The sequence below is a fragment of the Pseudopipra pipra genome, chromosome 11, assembly GCF_036250125.1.
Source record: "Pseudopipra pipra isolate bDixPip1 chromosome 11, bDixPip1.hap1, whole genome shotgun sequence".
NCBI classification, from domain to species: domain Eukaryota; kingdom Metazoa; phylum Chordata; class Aves; order Passeriformes; family Pipridae; genus Pseudopipra; species Pseudopipra pipra.
The window spans coordinates 15,991,870-16,009,757 of NC_087559.1; the positions used below are offsets into that span (position 1 = coordinate 15,991,870).

A 17,888-nucleotide genomic window follows, 5' to 3' on the forward strand; every position below is an offset into this window, starting at 1 on the left:
TTATGTATATCCTGCTCTATGTATGACCCAACAAATTCAAGAGCTGCAGCACCTTCTCTTCTATTCTGCTTAGAGGTCCAAACAAAGCTGAGAAAAATGAATTAAGAACTTGAAGAATTAAATTTACATTCCTATTTCTCAAAATATGTTAAGATTTTTTTAATTATTATTATAAACAATTAGAGAGACTGTTGTAATCCAACAATCTGTAGTGTCCTCCAGAAGGACACTAATCTGCAAGACCAAAGAGGGCCAACAACTGGAGATGTCTTTATAAAGCATCAGAATTGTGATGGGTGCATTGTCTAACTTACCAAGAATTGATAGTAGTATGATTATTTTTTATTATCCTCACATTTTTAAACTAGAGGGAGAAAGGAAAAAAATTTAAAAAACCAACAAAACAAAACATGGAAAGAATTTTAAGTAAGTGACTGACTTCCCTGAACTGTTTCTTAGGAATATAACATTTTCACGGATTCATCAACAGCATTAAACTACCTTAAAAAGATCTGTAGGAACGGATGACTCCTCCTCCTCCTCTTTCACCTTCTTCAGGATCTCTTGCCAATCTGCTTCACTCCTCAAGGACCTAATGGCTTGAGGAAAGAGAGAGGGAAAGAATGAATAAAGTCACCTTCCTTCCTCTTTTCCTTCAGACACAGAGCAATAAGGCCAAGAGTTTGATTTGTGCTCCTCTAACTGCTAAATTCTTATCTGTTCAGAACCTGTGCAAATGCCTTCCTTCTCAAAAATGTACTGCTTTCTTCAACATTTGCCTTTTTATGAAGAGGAACTGAACAAGCAACACTGTATCACCCATACACTGCCCAGTCTGCTTTTTCTGAGAGTACAGAGACCACATTAACACCAAGGAAAACTTCTGGAGAAACATATGACAAGAAAACAAATCCCCAGCTGGATAATCCAGCTGGTTTTACGCTTAAGCAAGCAGAAATTTCAAGAAATGTTCCACAAGCCTGTTCCAGATGTATAAGTTACTCCTTTAACATCTGCAATTGCAGGCCACACACCTCTGACAGAAGAGAAACTACTCATAGCAGTGCCATCATGCACAAAGATCCCTGGGAGTGTCTCAAAGCTCTTACACAGACACAAAAAGGAAACAAATCCAGTAGCTAACTAATATTTTTAAAAGACACTAATCACTTAAATAGTGCTGTGGAATCCCCCCATCTGGTGTTTGGCAGTGATTTGGCATCTCCCTGTTCACAATCCTGATTTCAGCAGAGATTGGTCAAGCACTAGTAAAAGCAGATGCTCAGTCATTCCAATAAGATTGGTTTGGTTTCCTCAGCATGATTTCTTCTTGCTGTGAGGGGAAAACATTAACGAAAAAACCACAACAAAAGCAACTGTTCTAAGCAACTTGAACTTCTTCAACTAGTAGCACTGAGTGTGCCAGAACCTTAAATGTACACCTGCAGAAAGGCTTTAAGGTAATTCTCAACATTTTCCAGCTTTATCCCAAGGTTTCCCTTCATCAGGAAACGTTACATCACTGCTCAGCTTGTAAGTCAACCCTGTGTGTTTCTGCCATTTTATGCCCCAGTCCTTTGAGGACCAGCCCTGATATGAAAAATAAGCCACCTGTCCCACCCTCTGCCTCAGTTTCCATGCACTCATTCCTTTTTTTAAGGGATATTTTCATATCTTTAAACAGTGTCTAAATTAATCCAGTGGACTTGAGGGTCACAACTGCAAAAGCTCCTCCTGTTGAGCAGCACTTCAAAACCTTAAGACTTTCTCACCCCCAGGAATACAAACCTAATAAAATTAACAGTGAAAGCAATCCCTTCTTCAGTTCCTCCTTTTCCACAAACAGGTGGAAAGTTTTGACAGGCAAAAGCCATTTAGCACCTTCTGAATGAGTGGGTGAAAAGTCTTGAAGGATTATTTTTTTCCCACTTACATTTTATCAGGTACAATACTTGTCAGATCCCAGAGTGATTATGTGACCACCATGTGCACCCAGAGGGCAGATTCAGAGCACTAAAGCAGCATGTAGTGTTCTCTACCCTCTGATCATCAAATAAAATATGCTAATATACAAAAAATAGATGTTTTGAAGTACCTAAAGGTGGTTGCAGGCTATATCCATGCTGGGCTGCCCAACCCACTTGGTGAAGGAAAGGGTCCAAGTAGAACAGCCACTGGTCAAATTTGTCAGAATCCTCCAGTCCTTCATATCTCAACTTCAGTCTCCCCCCAACATTTTCTACCACAGTGACTATCCAGGCTTCCAGGGAATCCCGGATGTTTTGCAGTTCTAGTCGGGAGCCTGGTGCAATGAGATCCAATGGATTTTTCCCTCTGTGAAGCTACAAAAAGAATACAATTATTCTGCACGACAGAACAAAACGAAGCCCATACTTCCACCTCTATACACACTTCTTTTTTTTCATAAATAAAGTATGAAAACAGAAGAAATACACGTCTCTTACTAACACAAGACAGAAATGACAATGTTCAGAACCACTGCTGTTTGCATCAGAGCTTCCTCACTGCCTGTGGATGCAGTCACACATTTCACTTACATCCTCATTATCATTGTCAGAGGCGTTACCACTTCTGTATTCAAGGTTCGAAGGAAACATGCATAACCTCTTTCTAAAACTGAGTCATCCTACATACAAAGATGACTAGACAGAAACACAGCAAGACAGAAATGTTAGCTGGAATGAAGATGTCAGTGGCATTTTCAAGAAACCATTACGTTCTGCACTTCATAACCGTGAGGTGCAAATATTGTTGAAGTGCAGAGAAGGGGATAAAAATTTGGTTCTTCACTAGCAAAGATGTGATATTTAAGTAAAACAATAACCTGCCCATTAGTAAAAAATCCAAACAGAACAAAACAATCTGAAGTGAAAGGAGTCAACTGAGAAAGGGGACAACATGGAGGAGCCAAACTGGAGGAAGACTGAAACCTAAGGGAGTTGAAGAAGATCTTTCTTTTGACAGGATTAAGGAAGAGCCCAAACCTGCAGCAACAGATATGTTTCAGGACAACACTAGCAAAAATGAATAGTCTAAATAAGAAACATTAGACAGTAGAATGCTATGGTCAGCAGCACATTACAATGCTCCCTAAACTTAAACAGGGAACTGACAATCCAAATAGTGGTTCCCCTAATGAAGAAGGGGAAGGCCAAGACAAAGACCAGGATGCAGCACATTGCAGGACTCACCCCCTCGAGCAGGTTGGCAGGAGCACTGCACGCTCCCTTCAGGACCCGCTGAAGGAACTCCTCCTGGTCAGGTATCTTGTCCTTGATACCTACGTGAGAAGTGAAGAAAAAAGACTGTGATTCTTCCCACCAGATAAAGATTATTCAGACATGAGATGTTATCACACCGTTGTGCTGCCTAATTCAGAAGAATCTGCCATGCACCAGTAACATCTTAAAAAAAGAAAAAACAACATTTTTGAAGGAAATGACAAAGCAGTAGATTTTGGTGGGTGATAATTAAGATAATCACAAGCCTCTGTAAGAATTAGTTCTGAAAGTTCTGAAATTAACCTAACTCCTCTCTGGTGAAGGAGCAATCTCCTAATGTAAGCCATGGGATGTCAGGAAAACACGGCAGATAACCTCAGCTTGTCCCCACAACGCCACCACCCACACACACCAGCAGCCCTGCAGGCTGCCTGCCAGGCTGCCACAGAACAACAGCACACTTTTGTATGTACCCCCCCCTTCTGCACACAGAGCTGATACCTTCAGGCACTTTGAGGATCTTCTTGTTCTGCTCACACCAGCCGATGGGGTGCAAATCAGCCGTCATGATGTCGCACCAGAAGTCAGCCTTGCGGTCCTCCCCGTACCCATCGTAGCGCAGCAGCAGCAGCTGCCCACAGGTAGTGATGATGGTGGCTACCCAGTAGGTGTTCTGGTCAGACTTGACAGCGACTTCCAGCTTCATTCCAGGGGCAAAACCATTCTGCAAACTTGTATCCACCTGAAGAGGAAGATCATCACACCTGAGCACCTCCCAGAAACTTTGTTGAACAACAGAGGGAACAGTTTAGACAGGTTCATTAGCAAAAAACCTCATGGCAAATTCCATCCAGTGTCTTCAGAGAAACAACTTCATCACATTTATGGGACCCAAATTGGAATGAATAGAATCATCCTTCATGAAATCTTCTTTGCATTTCAGAGTATCTTTTCAACCTTAAATCAATACCTTGCCATTCATGTTCCTACCCTGAACAATACCTCCCTCACCACTGAAAGCCTTTCCTGCTCACAGCTGGGCTGTCAAGCTCAGCAAAACTAAAGGCCCAACTCAGGATCATGACTTTGACTTGTTGTGTTAAACTGTGGTTTTCAAGGTCTTTGGACAAAGAGCCTGTTTAAAGTACCTACACATGCTTTAGGTGACAATACCAGCATCCCTTCCACTGAGCTCCTCTAAGAACTCACAAACTGCAGAATAAGGATTTTGAATGCCTCTGTCCAAGAATCTAAATAATTCTGTACCTAGCATTGCTCCATAAATTGCATGGAACATAATCAGTATGTGTTCTTGAGTTAACTCATGCTTTGACACAGTAAAGCACCAAATGCTGTGAGTGCTCTGTGTGTATGTGGCTGTGCTGTGGGCAGGTGAGGAATCTGATTGCACAGTACTGATGCTGAGATGTGACCTTAAAAAGAGAAGGCAAAACAATAAGTTTCTCATATCCCTACCTTCTCTTAGCTCAAACAATCCTGAAAGAGCAGAAAGAGCCTCTTCTGCTCTCACTGTAGTATGTTTGATCTATGCTTAAGTCTAGGTCCTCAGTCCTAATTAAAACTCTGACATGTCAATTCCTTCTTCTCAGCTGACTGTAACTGGTGTTTTCTTTCTTAAGTGGTCCCAAGCTTCATTTCCTCTTTGAATCAACTGCAAGAAAGGCTTTCAGTGTGATGCAAATGGAGTAGACACTTTCTGGGGTATTTATTCCCAGTTCTGCACTGACAGTTCAGTAACTGCCATAGCTATTACAGTCTCATCAGCCAGCACGTACTGGTTTGCTAAAAATAAAACTAAGAGAACCACATCAGAAAGAAAAGCATATGCCTCTGTTAACTGTCCACATCCTTCAGGTTAATATCCTTCACTTAGAGACACCACTTCTTGAAAACATAATCAGCAAGTTCTAATACCTGCAGGCATCCTGAAGTGGTATTATAGAGGGTGACTCTTAAAAAAGACAGTTGTCTTGCTGTCTTCCCAAAGACTTCGTATTCTGGTTCCCAAGGGATAAGCCTTGAGCTCGACACAGTGTGAGGAATTGGGCAATCTGTGCAGCTCTCTATACCCGACCTTTCAGCAAAGCCTCACGGCAGAGAGAGCTGCAATCAAGGAGCCCAAGAGCAGCAGAAGGAGCTTTCCCTGCAGCCAGGTGCGTTTTCCTAACGCCGGCAGGGATGTTCCCTTGGGATTACAGCGCGGACCGAGCAGCTGTTCGCGCCCTCTCCTGGACACCGCTGAGCAGTTCAAAGCACAACACTCGGTTTCTCCAGGCGTGCTGAGGGAGCAGGGCAGGCTGGGAACCTCCAGAGGATTTTCTTTGGAGCAGTGGGTCGGAGAGGGCAGCCTGTTGCTGCACACACGGCAGGCTGAGATGGCCAGGAGTGCTCAGTGACTGCACTGCCCAGGCAGCTCCCACCACTCCTTCCCAGAAGGTCCTATCCCCCCATCTGTGCCACGGCACAGGTCAGAGCTGGGGGCACAGCTCAGCTCAGGAGAGTGATAAAGAACACACACAAAATACTAAGAGCATGCAAGAACACACAGCAAATAAGTGTGTTCAGATGATGCTGCACACCAGGTTATTTTTAATACGTGTTTACACATGTATAGAAGTAGCAGAGAGGAATTAAAATAGAGCATTCAACAATTCTAGACAAAGTGTAGACTTAGGGGGGATGACAACATTGGCATCCAGTGCAGCTCTAGGTTTTTGCTAAGTTCTTTCTTCTGCTACACTGTAGGTAAAACAGTCACTTTGATCTCAATATCGTTCAATTCTGAAAATGCTAACAAATTAAACATTAGAACATGCTTAATTTGAGAAGTAGCTTACATTTTCCAATGCATCTTGCTTATAGCAAGGCAAAACTCTGAGAATTAATATAAGCAAAATATAAAAGGTCTTCTCTCTCATCTAGCTTTGCTAACACTGGCTATGTAACAATAGATTACATTTTCTTAATCTGAACATGTACTCTCTCCTGCAACACAGGTCAGGTATTTCTCACTTGCTACTCATAATGGGAGGTCACAGTCTCACTGCTTCAGTATTTAAAAGGAACCAAACAAAACCCTTAAGATTCCATCTAAAATGTATTTATATTAATTAATTAATTTGTAATACATGTTCATTTGCTCTTGTGCCAAGACTATTCTTCAGCTTAGATTTTTCCACTCTGCTTTGTTGAGAGTACAAAAGTATTTCCTTCTTACCTGTCCTGACAGTGGATCATTAAATATGTCATTCTTCAAGTCAAGCAACTCACACCACAGATTTCAAGTGGAGGGACCACCAGTCTCTGGCACAGACTGTATGCTCTCCACTGGAAATCACACACCTAATGTACCCTGGAATCACCTTAACCTTTTCTTTAGGCTTCATCACACAGACAGGCTGTCACTCTCCACTGGGAGGCAGTGAGACTCTCCTCCTCTACCTTTTCCAATGCCTTACCTTCTAATGGACAGCAGAAACCCCGAGCATGTGACCCTGCACTCCTGCATTTCTATGAACAGCACGATCCAGGTGATGTGACACTGATGTAAATGCACTCCTCTCTCTGCTTGTCAATTCACTGTCAGCATTGACTCCTCAAAATTTTATGCCAACCTTATTACAGAGAACATCAACACTGGTGTCTGGACAAATTCTAAGGAACTCTGCTAACAAATGCCTGATAGTTCTGTTTCTGAACATGCAGGAAACTATTTCCACGCTCACTGATGACCCCTTGCAGCAGTCCTGGCCCCCCACCCCCCAGGGCAGCAGGACAGGGCTGGGCAAAGGGTTGGGCTTTGCCCACACCTGCTCACTAAACCACTCTCCACCGCAATGTTACCTGCACCAGCAAAACTGCACTGTGCTCCTCACATGTAGGGACTAATAACAATTAAAAATGGGGATTTTTTAAAGCTAATTGTATTTTTACCAAGCATGGCCACAGCCAGCAGACCTGTGATGTGACACAGCTGGGTTGGCGCAGGGGTTGGGAGTCTTTCAAAGCCTGTCTCTTGCTAATTAACAAAATGCAGCTATAATATTAATTCAGTTGGCCACCACTGTAAAGCTGGCATGACAATTAGTTGTATCATGTCCAAGCTATGACAGCAGGCTTCCTTAACAGAGATCCTGTCAGGTAAACCACACCAGAGAACAGACCACTCCTCACACTCCTGCAAAATGCCCTTGCTCTGGTTCTACTCTGGGCCCTCAGTGTGGGCTGCACGGACACTACCACTCTGAGTAAGCTCTCTCTTGCCACAGCCTCAGTACACTAAGGAAGAACAAAGCAAGCAGAGGCCCCTTCCCTTCAGAAATGAGATACCTGAATGTTTATTTTGAAAAAAAAAAACAACAAAACAACAAAAAGCTTACAATTACATCCCAGTCTACAGAAGAGCTTCTGTGAAGCCTGTGCTTACTCTGCATCTTCACTACTAACACAACTGCATATTTGAACAGATTGTTTAATGTTTTGCACTTCTGCAGGTCACCTTTGCATTCCTGTGATCCTTCATGAACAGATCTCAGTCTGCTTTCCTGCTGATTTAAGTTTCCAATACAGAAAGTCATGATACTGGATCCAAAGCCTGAGCACCATGGGATGCTTTCCAAGTAATGTGTCACACAAAAGTCACTACCCTCACTGACATGGTAAAAGACCCACAGGCAATCTTTGAAAGACTATTAAACAGTAACTTTAGTAAAGAGCTGGATAAGGATACAGGCTGGCAGTCTGGAAGGTGTTTTAATTGTTGGAAGAGAACCAACAGGTTTGGACACCAGCCCTACAGAGCTCACCTTCACTGATGACCCAGTACAAGCAGGCAGGTTTCACATTCAGATCCCACCCAATGGGACAGGGTGTTCCAGGATTCTACCATCAAACATTTGATTAAAGATGTCCAAGGGCAAAGACAAGGGCTTATCAAGACTTCATCCTAACCATTCAGCCTGTGATCAACAATTATCCTAATCAGTTTTCTAACTACTACAGCCAAGTATTTGGCAGAGCTATTATTTTCTCCTTGAGATCCACCATTAAAGACTTCTTTGAGAGCACATTTGAATTCTGCTGTTCAAGAACTATTCTGCCACCAGCTTTTCTACAGCAAGACCTCCATAGCAGCTGTCCAGTAGCACCACAAGGAGAAAAAGACTGGCTATTCTGAGCTTCTTGAGAAAAATCAAGCTTATCCTCTGGTGCAGAAAAGACTAAGAGCTCCTGAACTTTCAGCACCTGTGGATGGGGTTACCCTTACTACATTCAGAGAGTAAGATGAGAAACAATAATAAAAAGGTGAAACTTCTCATTTCTCTTTACTCTAAGTAACATGATTTTAGTTAGTCTTCCAGATTTGAAAGCATCAGCATATTCAAAGAAACCCTAAACATTCAGTGTATCAAAAAACCAAGGCAGGACATGACAAGCAAACACACACTCCTTTACTCACATGTTTGAAAGATCCATGGGGGGCTGCAGTTGCTCCTGTGTCTTCTAGATACTCATCCCAATTGAATTCCATTTCATCCACACTGGAACCAGCATCTGAAAGAGAAGCCAAACACCTCTAATTTAGCAACCTGTTGGCTTAAGTTTTAGGCTACTACAAACCACAGCAAAGTCTGCTTCAATTCCAAATGACTGAGTACACAAGTGTGTGTCAGTTATACATTTCAACACAGAGACAACACAATCTGGCCTTTCTTTGTATGTGAACAGCACTCTTAAGTTGGACCTGGTCTGAAAAACAGTGAAATCCTGGATTTTGGTTAAGCACAGATTGCTTACAGTTTGTGAGGGGAGAACATAGGCAGAAGAGCTCTGTGTTTGTATCAACAAATATCAGAGACTCAAAACTTTGGGCACATTGGATGGTTAGTGTATTAAATTAAAAAACATCCAGGAAACAGCAATACCAAAATTGAGAGATCTGAAAAGAAATACTAAAAAAAAAATTAAAATATCACTGTCCTCTTTTCTAAGTTAGATAGTATGCATTTAGATGTTCTAAAACATCAAAAGCAGAGAGAGGGACTGAGGGTAATTCTAAAGAAAACAGCTTGAGACATAACTGAAAGCAAGGCCACTCAGATTAGTCACATTAAAAAGGCCAGCTCATAAGGTGTAATAGTTTCTTTAGACCAAGAAAATCTCATTTCGGGATGCATTTAAACCATAAATGTGCTAAAACCACTCAAACCACAGTACAAAACTCACTCAGACTGTTAAGGAAGCAAACACCTGGAGTGAGCCATGCTACAAATTAGTCAGATTTCCTACTATTATTGTCAAGCCTGTCCTCTAGCCTCAGTCTCCCCTTCAGTTCTTGGCTCACCTCCTCACTCCCTTTCTATTCTCATTTTTTCCAACGTGTAACCCACCCTGCTGAAAAGATGCCAAACCAGCAGAGGTTGGATTTCAGGTCCCCTATTTTTGTTCAGCATGCAGCCACACTACATTTTTCCTGCAGGCACACAGTGGGATGACCAGGGAGGGTCCCACCTCATGCAATCATCATTTTTAATCTCAGCACACAAACTAAAGCTTCAGGTTCAGCAGCAGAACGGGATGGCAGTGACGTGACACCAAAGCAGAGCTTTCATCTTCACTTTCAGACTGATTCCACCATCTGCACCATAGTTGTCTTTATGAATGAACAAGGGAGCTTTTCCTCTCTCAGTACCAGGAAACCTGATACCTTGTTTATATTTGAAAACAGAGAAATCTCTGTGTATCACAAGCCCGAGGAGAGCTCAGCACAGGTTACAAGACACCAACACTTCCTACACTCTGAGTCTTCTTTAGGACAGGCAGTAAACTGTTCTTTCCAGGAGTAGTAGCTTGAGTAGGAAACAGTACACATTAAAAAAAAATATAAAAAATGAAGTACTGCTACATGCCCTTATCAGACCCCTGGATGTGCTGACAACCTGCTAAGTGTGCTCCAGGACAGTTCCTAGTCCGCCAACAGAAAGGGGCAAATATTTGTCCAAAAGTCTGAGATATGTTAAACAGACTAAAAAAAACTAAAAGTTTTGAGTGTAAGTAGGTTCAATCCATCTTCAGACTGATGGTTAAGCTCATCTTTGACTTCTCACTGTAACTCTAGGAGCTATCATTTCCCAAAACTCAGAAATGTATATTCAGGTAGCTGTTGTCTGCTGATGACAGCATCTATTTTAAAAGAAGCTCTTATCTCTCCCAAACCCAACTTCTGTTGTTTTTAACCAACCACAGCTGGTTATATTGGCCTTTCATAAGCCTCAGAGCTCAAAAGATTCAGAGTTTAAATATGACCATCACTTTTAAGGGATAATTTTTAATTTACTGAAGAAATTACCTGGAGAAATAAATAAGGAGTTTTATTTAGAAATTTTTTGAGGGAGTTAAAGAGGCTAATGCACAGACCACAGCTGTTTCCAAATTAGGCTGAAGCTGATCAAAGCTTTGGCTGCAAGTCATTCTAAGAAAAATATAAGTTCATTGCAAAATGTTGTTAAAACAGATTAAGATTTCTTAACTCATTTAAACAGAATTTTATTTTAATATGACCATAAAAATGCTTAAGTTCACAGCTCCAGAACCAAAGTGGGAACAAACATCAGCTCGGACACAACATATATGGGTCAGTCAAGACCTGGAGCGAATTCTGCCTCATTTTTCTCCAGACCAGAGACAGTCAGCTCATCTCTTCCCACCAAAAACCACCCGGCTGCTCAACAGCAGCAACAGCCCTGCTCTCCTGCAGCCCCAAACAGCACTGCCTGCACTGTCCAACGCACTCCTGTTTTAGGGAAACAAAGCAACGGGGCTGCTCTGTGCTTTTGAACCAGTTTGAAATCCAGCAGCTCCACCTGGGAATACCACACGGACCTGGAAGCTTTCCCAAGCCTTGCAGCACCGAGTCTTCAACGCCGTCATCATCAGATAACTGGCTGAGGGGCAGTTAAGCTCCTTAAATGAGGCACAGGTCACTTCACACACTGAAAGGGTCAATTAGTAACTTCTGTTGCCACTTAATTGCTACAAGGAGCTCCAAGGAAAGCCAGTTTGCCTGCTGCTCCAGCGACCCTTTGCCTTTAACTACTGCTGAAACCATTCCCAACTGGATCAGTTACTGCAGGTCCTTTGTCATTCCACTCATCCATGATTTCTGCAGCCTGTGTGTTCCATATCCAAACGAGCACTTTCCTTCCAGGTGAGAAGGGTTTGGATTGCTCTGTACAGTACAGTGCCCAAATCTCACCAGCACACCCAAAAGCTCACTTTAAACACATTTTTCATGGGAAAAACAAACAAAAAACCCCCCAACCAAACCAACCAAAAATTATCACAAATCGCTGTCCAACACTCATTGCAAACTAAATACTTTTCCTGCTTTATTTTAGGCAGTTTCCTTGAGTCAGAGGGATTTTTTGAAACTTTTTTTTAAAAAGCACATACAGCTTTTGCTGTTCACTCATTCATTCATTCATGAAAGTACAACTCAGCTTGTGTTTGCACCTTACTAAGGTTTTGCAATTAAATGAGAGAAGGTGATCAGACTCGCCCTTCAAGCACTGAACACGAGGAGTTGGAGATTTCAGGAGCTTTGCTCCCTTTCCAGGGGCTGACACAGCTGAGGGCTGTGCTTAGCTATAGTTTTAACCCAACCATCTGCTGCTTTCACACAGCCCTGCCACAGCATTCCAGGTGATTTAGCACAGCACTTACAGGAGCAGTGTGGAACAAGAAAAACTCACTGAATAAAGCTCCAAGCAGAAATGTTGTGGGAGGATTCATAGTGAGAGCAGTAAATTAGTTTTTTAATTGTGGTGTTTGGAAGGATTTCATAAACCGTGAAAAATCTCAGACATCAAGTCTCTCTTTTTCAACATCTGAATGGAAAAACACCCCAAGAGTGCAGTGAAGGACCACCTCTCTGGTAAGGCTTTCAGAGTCAGAACCCAATCACTTTGCTGGTTTTATTGGCAGGACAAGTAGCAGCAGAGCAGGCCCTGCTTAAATCAAGCCTTTGATCTAGTCCACTGGTATTTTTTTGCAAGACCCTCTCACACAGCTCCATCCTCACAGGTTAGCAGATCCCTGGATACAGAGAGGACCAGTTTAAGGAAGCCACATTCCTGAGGGGCCCCATGTCCCTATGAAACATCCTGATCAGTCGGAGTTCAAACTACTCAATAAAACCAATAAAATATCAATAAAAATCAATAAAACACCAGAAATTCTTGCTACTGTGAGAAATCTTGCATATGAATATGACAGACGACAACAAGCAAAATCATATTTAATGCATTTGATTTTAAAGCAAAATTTATTAATCTAATGCTGCATGGATGTACATATTTATGCTCTTTCTCCCCATATCCTTAATTGTTACAAGTCCTAAATGAATTCAGCTTTCTACTACATGGAGACATATTTTTCCCTATTAGACAGGATGACTGAGCAACAAAGCACAACTTTGGCAAAGGCAGGGGAAGAAACCAGATGCAATTCCCATCTCTCTGGCCTTGCCATACAACTTGGTCAGTAAAGCTTTCAAATGAAGCTAACGTTTTCTCCAGCAAAATTTGAGAAGTGCCCTACAGAAGTTCTGTGGAGAATGGTCACCCACTTGGGAGGTGAGAAAACGATCCATAAGAATATCAGCAGTTTCCTAGGTGGGTACAACACTTTCCATTTATCACTGTTTTTACTAGCATTATTGGGAACACTAACTCTTCCTTTCTGAATTTTATCATGATTCACTTCTTGCTGCTCTCTTGATACATACAGGAAGAACATGGAATTGTACCATTTGGACACAAGAATGCAAGGAAATATTAGGGAAGGTAGCCCTTAAAAATACCTGAAATGGAAACAGTCTACACTGGGCTGTTTTGATCTTTGGATTTGAGTTAAATTCTCACTGCAAATAACTTTCATGCATCTTTAATGTGATATAGTTGAAGGCTGTCACATTGGACATTAAAGTACATCACACTGAAGTCTGCAAGACCTTCAATTAAGGCTAACCTAAAGGTTTCTCACCCTGAAATGTAGATACATTTCAATCTGATTTTAATAACAGTTAATCTTTTTCATCTATACCAGCTGCACGGCCATGAATAAATAAAGACAGGTTGGAATTTCGGCAGCTGAGAAAGACTGTGACAAGAATGAAAGTTGTCTTTTCCCCTTGTAGTGTGGAAGAGCATCACAACCAGCAACCCTGACCACTGTCTGGGTTCTTGGGAGGCAGAGAGCCTGTAAAAACAGAAAGACAGAGGGCAATCTCCAAAACTGCTACAAATTATCAAGTGGAAAAAATTACATAGGTCAAAGAACAGGAAGGGAATATTCCGGCAGTAGTTTGGACAGGTCTAACTCAAAAGCACTTCAGAAAACAGTATTTGAGGGCACAACAAAACCAGTGTGCTTATGCTTACACAGGCATCATTTTCTGTGGGCTCTCTGAATGCAGCAAGTAAAGCTCCTGTCAGTTATTGTTTGCTTTTCACAGCCTCCTGTACTTAAACCTGGCACAAAAGGATGCTCAGGAAAATAGCTGTTGAGTAATTTCAAGGCAGTATCAAACCCTTCCCAGCTATTCCAAAAGCACAGAGTGAGAGAGGACTCTGTGTCCTCTGATGCTTTTTGAGGAAGATGGAAAAATGACAATAAAGGCTTCAGTACCAAGGAATCAGCCTGTGAACACACCACTGCTGACCACTTAAACATCTCCTTACTGTTCCTCTCTCTTATGCTCGCTGACAGAAGTCTGCAATTTCCTCTAGCTGAGGAAAAAGGCAGAAAAGTGCCTGAAGACATTCTATATCCTTGTCCATGATGTCTTTTCTTGCTTATTTGAGGATATAACATTGACAACAAATAAAAATCATAAAGCAGAAGACAGTGTTCTCCTAAAAGCACTAAAGATTAAACCCACATTTAACATTCCTTCACTAACACCGGCAGTAATTAGATTTCCAAGAAGTAAAGGTACAAAAACTACCAGTAGTGAATTTTCCCATGAGAAGAGCAGCTTGCAGGACAAGTACCAAAGGAAATTAATACCCAGATGAAGTCCTGATCCAATTGTTTGCACTGTTTACACAACTAAAATTTGCTTTACATTAACTGTACCAACACCATAGGCAGGGACCTCCTCATGGACAAGGGACAAACCATGGCAAACAAGACAGAAAAAAATGGATGGTCCCTACCCCCATAAGAGGGTACAATCCCAGAACTGCTTCAGAAAGCTGTTAGTATTCCCAGCCATCCCAGACCTGGTGTTTCAAGGTGAACCAAATCCTGAGCTAATTTATCATAATATACCACTCTGCAGCAGGTTAGGGATTGATATCACAAGCCTATCAAAGTGGACACACCAAGGCACTTCAGAAAAACAGGACAGATTACAATGGCAGCAAACAACTTCAGTTATCTGACTTTTTAAACCAGCAGCACAACCTTGTCAAAAATTTAAGAGCAAGATGAACACAAGGACAGACAAGATAATATTAACTACTTTGACAGACAAATGCCTTAAAATAGTAGTGTTAAAACCACCGAGCTCTTTGTAAGCCCATCTCATGGTGGTACCACAAAGAGGAGAGTCACAGCTTCTTAAAAACACAATTCCTAAGGTGGGTGAGACTTTGTTCTTCAAGCCAGTGACACATCCTGCTTTGAAGTAAAGCAAAAACAAACATAACCACGACAGCCTGAGGGCCAGAATCTAACCCCAAATCACTGCAATTTGCATTTCTCCCTGTGTACAGTGCACAGCATCAGACACATGCCCAGTGGACATTCACTGTCCTCAGCTGTCTTCCATCTTGCTTGCCAAGTTTTTCAGGATAGTTGGCCAGGGAGCTCAGCTGGACTATTACCTGCATCATACTGCTGTTCTCCATTCATCTCCACAGCAGCCTGGTGGTTGTTTCGAGCAGCCAGAAGCAGGGGAGCCCAAGGCTGTCACTGTTGGCTGGTCATGAGTTGCCTCCCGCCTTCGATCCTACTGGGAGCCAGGACATTCAAGAAGGAATCCTGGAAAACACCTGAAAAGAACAACTGGTAAGAAAATCTTTATGTGATTTTTAACTATTTTTAAGATAGAATCATAGAATGGTTTGGGTTGGAAGGGACCTTAAAGCCCATCTCATTCCAATCCCCCTGTCATGGGCAGGGACACCTTCCACCAGACCAGGTTGGTTCAGAGCCCCATCCAGCCTGGCCTGGAGCACTTCCAGGGATGGGGCAGCCACTGGGCAACTTGTGCCAGTGCCTCACCATCCTCACATTTAAGAATTTCTTCCTCATATCCAATTTTCAAACCTACTCCTATGAGCTATTAAATCATGATTTCATTATGAATGGCAGAAACCGAGGAAGGAGAGGTCTAAAGTGAGCCCACTACTTCAGTGCACTGGCAGTGAGTGCACTGCAAGTTTTCTTTCCTTACAAAATTCTCCATTAAAGCAAAGTTGTTTAGTAAATAAAAGCCTAGGTTACATGTTTATTTAATAACAACACACTTCGACTGACAACTTTATATAAACCAATGAGATGAGGCATGAAGTGGCCCTAACCCCAAGATTAATAAGTTAAATTCTTGTCAAAAAAAAAGATAATTTTAAATAGCCTTTGCATTCTTGTTGAATGTCTAGGAAGCACCTGTTTTTTTTTGTTTTAGGCAAGATACCAGAAATAATGTAGAGGACTAAAAATCAGCTTTTAAAAAAAACATAGGTGGCACTTCTGAGATAAACACGTTTTTAATAACTATGGTTTAAAAAAAGAAAGTCCTACACATTTGAAAAGCCTTTGAGTTTTGTATAGCTATACTGTCTATGGAAACTCTGTGATAATCCTTAGAGGTGGCATCATTCACACAAAAATAAACCAACTTGAACAGAATTAAATGTCTTACAGCAGTGCTCAGTCCTGTAGAAAGTTCTCAAGTACAACCAGAACTACAGCTGACTTCAAAAAATTTCATTACATGTGAAAATAAAATTTTTTTAGAGTAGCAAGAGTTATTATTAAGAGCTCCTATTGAATGGTAGCTTAGTGCCACAAAAATCTACTGTGTAGAAGATATTAATAAGTTTTATTCATTATAGCTCCAGGAATGTGTCTGGAAGGGAACTCAGCTGCCAGTTCCTGTGATATGCTTCTAACCTACTGCACTCCAGCTCAGAAAGACTGTGCTCAGCATGTAACTGCAAGGTCACAACTGAACTCCCAATTCAGCTCAGCCTCTGTGGGAAAGTTATGAGAAATGAAGCCCAGGTACCACCCTCTGTCAGTCTCCAGTGGTTCCTTACACACTTCCTCCATGCTCTCAGGACAAATGCAAGCACATGTTCCCAGCCTACCCTCTCTCAAGACTTTCCTCCTACAGACAGACTGAGTTTCCATTTTTCCACCTTTTATAAAGTAATGCTGGAAGATGATGTCACCGGCAACCTGCACCATGCCTGGCACAGAGGGAAGAACCAACAAAATACTTTAGAATCATATAATCATTAATCAAAATACTCCTTGCTAATGCCCTATCCTAAGTGTATCAGCTGTCACAGTGCTGAGCCAAAACAAAGGCAGCGCTGTGAAAAATGCCAAGCAAAGCACGTAGTCCAACAAATCTGGGGATGTGCCACTGGTTTCTAACAGTGAAGCCCTGGCAAAGTACCCTCAGAATTAATTGCAATTAAGCTATTTTCAGTTCATGGGATTCAGCTCTCGATTAGTGTCTATAACTAAAGCAGGTGATGTAATTATCTTCTTTTTGCAACATGAAAATATTTAAGACACCCCTTCCCCCCCAAAAAAAAAAAACCCACCACAAAACCATACCCCAAACACCAAAGAGGCTGTTGATTTAGAAGATGCCAAATACTGGCAGCTCCTGTTGAAGTTGATTGATATTCTGCCCAAGTCAAGTTGGGGAGTTATTCAGGATTTCATAAGCAGCTCTGGTGTTTTCTGTACACAAAATTGAGAGTACTTGTAATTAGCCCCTGCCAGGGCTGTGCCTACAGTCTGGCACCCCAAAGATTATCTTTTGATAAATCTCGAGGGAAGGGGAGCACAAGTGCTGCTGGAACAGAGCTGATTTGGAAATACTTTGGACTCTTCAGTCTCACTTCTGCATTTCAAATCTCCTTTCAGCACATGAAATATTCAGATGTTAGCAACTGGAGGCAGCATTAAAAACAGTTACAGTTCATTAAAGCCAGATGGCTCACTTGAATATGAAAAGAAATCAAACATAAGTTGGATGTTGAATTAAAGTAAATCAGCTGGTGTCTGAGGCTTAATATTATTTTAAAACAAAGGCACAGGAGACAACGGGGACAGGAGACACCCCTAAGGACTGGGGAAGAAGCTACAGAAAGGATCAAGTTTCAGCGAATTCCTTCATGCCAGGCATCCAGTAAAATCTACTTTGGCCCCCTTTGTCTACTATAGAGAGCTTCACTCTGCCCAAGCAGGCAGGAAACCTGTTGCAGGTCTGCCAGGGCAGGGAAGGGGTTCCTCAGCACCTGAAAGCTGCAGCTCTGCCTCTGAACACTGAGATAAATCTACTGCTAAAGCAACAAGGAAGGTAAAGGTCCTTTTGTTTTT

The 17,888-nt window shown here is 41.9% G+C and overlaps 1 protein-coding gene across 4 annotated transcripts in view; it reads right to left on the reverse strand.

The window, feature by feature from the left end:
* Positions 1-17,888, reverse strand: part of SFMBT1 (Scm like with four mbt domains 1) — a 153,109-nt gene that overhangs the window by 23,020 nt on the left and 112,201 nt on the right. For 3 of the 4 annotated variants that reach the window (XM_064667839.1, XM_064667840.1, XM_064667842.1), the window contains 6 exons: positions 15,152-15,319; positions 8,722-8,816; positions 3,744-3,984; positions 3,213-3,301; positions 2,096-2,342; positions 502-599 (listed from right to left, as the gene is read on the reverse strand). In XM_064667839.1, coding sequence (XP_064523909.1) covers positions 502-599; positions 2,096-2,342; positions 3,213-3,301; positions 3,744-3,984; positions 8,722-8,816; positions 15,152-15,179 — 798 coding nt within the window. In that variant the 5' untranslated portion in view covers positions 15,180-15,319. Of the gene's footprint in view, positions 1-501; positions 600-2,095; positions 2,343-3,212; positions 3,302-3,743; positions 3,985-8,721; positions 8,817-15,151; positions 15,320-16,639; positions 17,005-17,888 lie in introns of those variants that run through there. The other variant, XM_064667843.1, reaches the window with a different exon arrangement.